Source organism: Camelina sativa, chromosome 9 (assembly GCF_000633955.1).
Source record: "Camelina sativa cultivar DH55 chromosome 9, Cs, whole genome shotgun sequence".
NCBI lineage: Eukaryota > Viridiplantae > Streptophyta > Magnoliopsida > Brassicales > Brassicaceae > Camelina > Camelina sativa.
In genome coordinates this window covers 32,986,704-32,994,117 of record NC_025693.1, presented here as the reverse complement: position 1 = coordinate 32,994,117, position 7,414 = coordinate 32,986,704, and the positions used below count along the sequence as shown (strand labels likewise).

The 7,414-nt window shown below is 34.2% G+C and overlaps 1 protein-coding gene across 1 annotated transcript; it reads right to left on the bottom strand.

Moving 5' to 3' along the window:
* Positions 446–6,502, bottom strand: LOC104715912. The gene is made up of 7 exons (XM_019230096.1): positions 6,431–6,502; positions 6,255–6,338; positions 6,007–6,156; positions 5,666–5,830; positions 5,485–5,538; positions 1,084–1,233; positions 446–814 (listed from the first exon to the last, which is right to left on the bottom strand). Exons 1-7 carry the CDS (start codon positions 6,500–6,502, stop codon positions 446–448), a joined length of 1,044 nt encoding a protein of 347 aa, XP_019085641.1.

The following is a 7,414-nucleotide window of genomic DNA, read 5'->3' as shown; positions in this document are numbered from 1 at the left end:
AATTATAAAGTTATTTAATTTCAAAAACCCCTGGATTTTGACAAAGTATTTAAAATCCTACTTGAATAACACCAAAACAAGAATAACTTCCTTCTCCTTAACAAAAAAAAAAAAACAAAAGAAAAACATACTATTGTAATATATTAAGTTAAGAGTGTCAATCAATCAATTATTCTATTTACATGTATCAAAACTTTTTTTAACAGCTAATTGTTTTATGCTAATTATGTTTTTATTATTATTTGATATTCAGTAAGATATAAATTTTATATGATGTAATAAAATTTTAAATTGCATTGCAAGAGGCGGAAAAAATTGCATTGTAAGATCGAGTGAGTGAAATTTCAATATATTTTTTTAATATCAAATAAAATCTAAAATTAATATGCAAAATACTCCTTAAAATTCAATAAAAAAATACCATAAAACAAATATTTGAAAATCATCAAATACCACAATACCCACCCGGTCCGCCAAAAGAAAAAGCTACACCATTTGTCTTGCTATAACCCCAATATATTACTCTAAAACACTTAGAGTCTGTATAACTTTTTATCCTCCGATGATTGATATTAATTCTGTTATAGTTCGAATTTATAATCTTCACATGAACAAAACTTGAACTCTTTTGAAAGTTAATAACCGGAAAATATCCATTTCCCATTGGAGGACTGAATCCATCCGGATATACAAATGTATTTCCTCCAAATCGTACCAACGAAGCTCCTTTTTTTAAGTGTGTAAACAACTCTTTAGGCCAATATCCGATTATTTCATCTTCTACTTTTAATGCCCAATTACCAGTAAAACCATCCTATATAAAAAAAAATTAAGAAAATAAAACAATCAACAAAAATATATTATGTATATGCATTTTTTTGTCAACCATTGGACCACAACTGGCCAATCCATTAGCCAAATTCCTATATTCGTAGGAATCGGAACTCGATCCCAGGTATATGCATGTTTATTTTTCAAAGTAAAAAATGATACTTTGGCCTTAAAAGGAGGATTCTCAATATTTATGTCAAATAAAATATTTATATATATATAGAGAGAGAAAGAAGTCAAAGAAAAGTTTACCTGAAAAATTTGCGGCGTGAACTGAACTGTTGTTTCACCACCATAGATAGAGGATTTACTAAAAATGCTTCCAATCGAGGGATTTGGTGATACAATTATAAAGCCCGGACATATTGTGTTATAACATCCCGTTTTTTTATAGCCATCGCTCTAATAGAAAAAAAAGGTGCAGAATATTATGCAAATAATTAAAATGATTAAAGGCAAACTGATTGTTCCATTTTATTGGTGTAATCAAGAACGAATTTTTTTTTTCGCAAATGAATATATATTGATTAAACTGGATCATTACAAAGTGTGCTGCTTAGCCATGGGGGCTTTAGTACAGAGTCACAATAATATTGACAATTTATACAACCAAATTTAGCTAAAGCATGTGCTACCCTATTACAATCTCTCTTTGTAAAACTGAAAGTAGCTTTCTGTAGTTTGGAAGTCCAGGTTCTGATATCTTGAATAAAGTTTCTTAGGGATATATCCACTATGTCACCATTAACTATTTTTGTTAAGATTTCACAATCGCCTTCAAATACAATCTCCTTGTACCCGCGGATCCATGCTTGTTGTATTGCAGTAAGCAAACTCTTTGTTTCTGCTTGTAAAGAGGATCGAACATTATGTAATTTTGTTGCACCCCACACAATAGCCTCTCCCTTGTAATTTCTGAAGATCCATCCGCTAACAGCCTCATGAGTGTGATGATCATAACTCGCGTCATAGTTACATTTAAGGATCGGTGGAGACGGTGGAAGCCACGATGTTATATTCGTACGTGCATTAGATAATGGTGAAGATATATGTTGTAGACTGTTGATCCATTCTTTTGTATCAGATTTCGAAAGTAAGACTGTTTTTGAGACACTTTCTCGATAATTATTGAAAACTTGGTTATTTCTCGCCTTCCAAATCCGCCAGAGTAAAACAAAGGGTAATAAATAATCAAACAGGTTGGAAATCTGCGTGTGACTATTAAGTAGCTGTGCAATAATGTCCTCTGTATTGGATTGTAGTTGAGTGACGGCTAGGGAAGAACAACAAGAAAATCTCCAAGCCATCATGGCAAAGGGACACGAGAAAAAAGCGTGGTGTATGGTTTCATCAGATTGATGACATCTCGGGCATAGAGGATCAATATTCATACCTCTTGTACTTAATCTTGTGGTGACTGGTATTGCTTGCGATAGAATACGCCATAAAAAGTGTTTGATCTTTGGTAACAGCCGTAGCTTCCATATTTTGTTCTTAAGTTCCACTGAACCATGAGGAATATTTAGGACTACTCCAGGATCGAAAGGGTAATGTGTAACAAACCAATATCCTGTCTTGACTGTGTACTCACCTGATCTAGTATAGTTCCAAATTAATTTGTCCGGTTGTGGTACTTGTGAGAGATGAATGTTTTGTATTATGACCTGCTCTTCCTGGGATACGTATGAAAGGAGTTTATGATTATCCCAGTATCGACTTTCACCAGAAGTAGAAATAAATTGATCAAGAGTAGTTTCTGATTGCAAAGGTACAGTTTGAACTAATCGTGGAGGGTGCTCTTCTATAAAATTATCCAAACCTATACGAATGGATTTACCATCCCCCACAATAAATCTTGAACCCTTTTTAATGACATCCAGTCCTATTAAAATAGATGACCAGCCATAAGATTGTTTCTTCCTTTGTTTGGCATCTAAAACTGATTCCTCTCGGTAGTATCTGTTTTTCATTACGCGGGCAAATAAAGAATTAGGATTTTGAATCAATCTCCACGCTTGTTTTGCAAGAAGTGCATCATTGAATTTAGCTAAGTCTCTAAATCCCAGACCCCCTTCTCTTTTCGAATGTTGTAGTTTCTTCCAGGCGATCCATGGTATACTGCGTTGATTTGAGTTCTTTTCCCACCAGAACTGCATTAAAAGTGATTCAATCTCTGAAGTGATTCCTAATGGAAGCTTGAAACACGACATAGCGTATACCGGCATTGATAAAGCTACAGAGTTTAACATAATCTCTTTTCCCGCAGGTGATAGTTTCTTAGCAGTCCAAGAATTTGTGCGTTTTTTAACTCTGTCAACAATGTACTCGAACATCTCCTTTTTCTTTCGACCGAACTGCTCAGGTAGACCTAAGTACTTCCCTCCTCCTCCATGATTTGGGATGTCAAGAATAGATTTCAAACGTATTTGAGTGTGTCCATAAACTCGGCTGCCAAAAGTTATCATTGATTTTGAAGTATTTATCTTCTGTCCTGAATAATACTCATAAACGTCAAAAATATCTTTCAGAGATTGGCAGTTTTTCTTATTTACCTTGCAGAAAAATAAACAGTCATCAGCAAACTGTAAGTGAGTAATACATGGAGCGCCGTTTCCAATACGTATACCACGAAGATCACCATCGTTAACGCTTGACGAGATTAGATGACTAAGTATGTCTGAGCATAATATGAAGAGGTATGGTGATAGTGGATCACCCTGTCTGATACCCCTATTTGGATGAACATAACCATAGGGAGCACCATTTATCAAGATTGAATAGTTAACAGTAGTTACTACGGTCATAATCCAGCTAATCCATTTTGGACAAAAGCCAAATAGATTCAGTGTTGTTTCCAGAAAGTTCCATTCCACGCGATCGTATGCTTTAGTGACATCCGTTTTGACAGCCATATAGTTTTGTGAGACTCTCGGTCTGACCTTTAAAGAATGCATTACTTCATGTGCAATCATCACATTGTCCTGAATTAAACGTCCTGGAATGAAAGCAGCTTGCGATTCGGAAACAATGTCGTTAAGGTGTGGTTTTAAACGATGAACCAAACATTTAGAAATTATTTTATATAGCACATTACATAATGCTATTGGCCGGTAGTCTGAGAGTGTTTGAGGATTGTCAATTTTTGGTATCATACAAATGTTGGTATGGTTTATGCTCTGTTTCAATGTTGAAGTTTCGAAAAAACTTTGCACCTCTTGTATGACTTGTGGTCCGACTGTTTCCCAACAAGATTTGTAGAATCTTGCAGTTAAGCCATCTGGTCCTGGTGCTCGATCATCACCAATTGAACAAATTGCATCGTATATCTCCTCACCTGTGAACACTCGTGTTAGTCTCTTATTTGCCTCATCAGAGACTTTGGGAATGAAATCCGCAAACACCGAGGGTGTGACTTGATGATTAGCTGTTTCAAATATTTTTGAGAAAAAGCTTTGAGCATGATCGCCAATATCCTTATCTCCTTGATATAAATTCCCTTGGTCATCAGATATAGAAGTGATCCAGTTTTTTGCAAATCTTGTTTTTGCACAAGCGTGGAAAAAATTGGTATTTTGATCTCCAGAAGTCATCCATTGATTCCTGCTCTTTTGTTGCCAGTGTTTCTCCTCATCACTATAAGCCTTAGTTAGATCATCTTGCAAAAAAGGAATAGTATTCCGTATCTGTGGATTGAAACTCTCCATTGCAAAGTTTAATCTTGTTTGAAGATTAGTGATTCGTTCCTCTGAATTTAGTCGATGTTCTCGTTTTAATGCTGCCATACTGCGTCTGCAGTTTTTAATTCTCTCAGTGATTGGAATGTCTGCATTTTCATCACTCGCGAGCCATCCATCTTTAACGACTTCTTGAAAGTTTGGAGCGTCTAAAAGACGTTTATCAAAATAAAAAATTTGGCGCTTGTGTCTTATTATATCATTGAGGTCGAGTAGAATAGGCCTGTGGTCTGAACCAGCAAAATCAAGAAACTGAGCTTCTGCATTTGGGAAGAAGGCAGACCCTGGTGAGTTAAACATAGCCCTATCCAAGCAGCATTGTATCGTGTGGTTGTGACGTTCACCAACCCAAGAGAAAGTATTCCCTCGTGAACGTATGTCCTGAAGATCACACACTGCCAACATATGTCTGAAATCACGGAATGTCCATTCATCTCGAAGAGGACCTCCAATCTTCTCTCTGTTACTTACAATTTCGTTAAAATCTCCAATTAGTATCCATGGTTCATTACGTGATATCGCTAGGTGTTCAAATCGTTCCCATAAATGATGTCTTTCAGTAGAGACAGGGTGACCATACACACAAGACAAGTAGAACTTAATATTATTATGATCCACCATTACATCAATAAGTCTCTCATCTTGTGAGATCAAGGAAAGAACAACATTAGCATTCCAGAATAAACATAAACCTCCACTCCTACCTTGAGGGGGTTGAATTAAAACATTAGAAAAACCTAGATCATCCTTAAGCTTATATATTACATCATTATTGTTTAGAGTTTCAGAAAGAAAGAGCAAATCACACTTAGTAGTTAGATATAGCTTTTTAATACGCGAAGACGTTAGAGAAGGGCCGACAAGAACGAATTATTAACATGTTATGTAACATAACTTTTTATCAATACTATGTACTTACAGTCCAGTATATTGTAAATCGTGTGGAACTGTATCCATACAATCTTGGATGCACCTAAATATAAGTTTAAATTATGTGTGAGATGAACAGATAATATATTTATGTTTATGCAAACTTTTCAATAATTTAAATCCAATATCTAATTGTAAATTGATTTGTATAAGGTATGATAGTTACTTACTGCCCAACCAACTTGTATGCTATTGAGTTGATTACGAGATCCATTCTCTAACCAAATCTGACTTTTACAATACTGATTATTTTGAACAGTTAGATTGTGAATACTTATGTCAGCTTCTGCACCTCGATAAATGCTCCTGCTCAAAACGGTTTCGATTACTGCAAACTGTACACATGAAATAAAAGTCGACTTCTTAAAAATATTTTCCATGCTTCATAGCATTAGAAAAATAGCAAAAGTATTATTACTACTTTATTTTCCTTTAAAAACTGAGATGTTAATAAATTTAACAATTTATATGAGATTTTTTAATGGAATAATTTTTTAAAAAGAAGACTTACATGTTGGCCAGGATACCCGACTGTATTAAGATGGACACTCTCAGTACTATTTCTTTGTCTTAAAATTGGTACTGTTCCTTTTGGACAACTTTGATCATTTGTTTTATATTTCCCTTTTTTACTAAAGTTTTCATTTGAACTGAATTTTTCCTGTATCATATCAAAATGATTTAAAAAACTACATTAAACTATACTCAATTTTCGAAAATATTTCCCACATTTATTTAAATAAAAGTCAACCATTATACCTGAATTTTGTGGTGTTTCAGCAGTGGATGTTGGAAAGCTGGTTGTTTGTATATATGAATGCAATCGAAATCTTGTAAACTTGACTACAAATTTTTTAAACAAAACTATTTAAAAACGAAAGTATCAAATTTTAAAGAAAAGAAAAGACAAAGTAGAAGTTATAGATCAATCTCACATCAATGTATCCTTCGGCCAATTGCAATGAACGCAGATAAAACGTCACAACGAGCACTAACTGTAAAATCATGTTTTTTACTTATATTTCTCTAATGCTGTGGATCCATTATATATAAACCAATTCGAGTCAAGTACTAATTATTAGTTATTGCTAGTCAACATAGTCATAATCACTTGCCGTTTATAAACTTACCATACTGCTAATAGACTATACCATTCCGTAACCTCTTATAAACTGACCAGATATGTTAAATACAAAAATTTAATTCCTAAGACTTTTTTTTCTTTTGATATAACTATCAAGACTACAAATATGAAAGTAATTCTTATTTTTTGTTCGGAACAAATATGAAAGTAATTATACGAATATGTAAATACATCTGTGAATATATTTATTTTACTTTCCATATTTATAATATGTTTACCAATTTTTTTATCACCGATGTGTAGTAAAAAAGCAATATATTTTTTGTTAATATTTTATATTTGGATTCTCCTCTGTTTTCACTTGAGAGGTTCACCATCTCTTAGGGCCGGTCCTGCCATAAAGCGAATGAAGCAGTCGCCAATAACTTTAAATTTTAGAGGCTATGCACAAGCACAAAGAGAACCTTGTTTTCTCTCGATATCGCTCACTTAAACACAAGCACAAAGAGAACCTTGTTCTCTCGTACGTTCTATCTACTCTTTCTCAGAGCCGTCGCTAACTTTTTGGAGGCCACAATCAAAGGAAAAAAATGGACTGAAAATAAAAGAAAATAAGCTTGTACAGGGGTTTGAACTCATGATGGGTGAGACACATTAACACTCCTAATGCCACTAGACCAACGAAGCTTTTAAAAAAATAAAGCCGAATTTGCTATATAATATATAAGGCCGCAAGCTGATGCTTCATTGACTTGGCCTTTGGGCCGGCTCTGCTCTTTCTCTTTGATAATCATTCTAACACAAAGAGATAGAATAAGAAGAGAGAAACCCTTAA

Excerpts from the sequence above, each read along its gene's own strand:
- LOC104715912 (XM_019230096.1), bottom strand. The coding sequence starts at position 6,502 with ATGATTTTACAGTTAGTGCTCGTTGTGACGTTTTATCTGCGTTCATTG. Across the intron at positions 6,339-6,430 it reads TGGCCGAAGGATACATTGAT|TCAAGTTTACAAGATTTCGA; the intron begins GTGAGATTGATC and ends AAAAATTTGTAG. Across the intron at positions 5,539-5,665 it reads GCATACAAGTTGGTTGGGCA|GTGCATCCAAGATTGTATGG; the intron begins GTAAGTAACTAT and ends ACTTATATTTAG.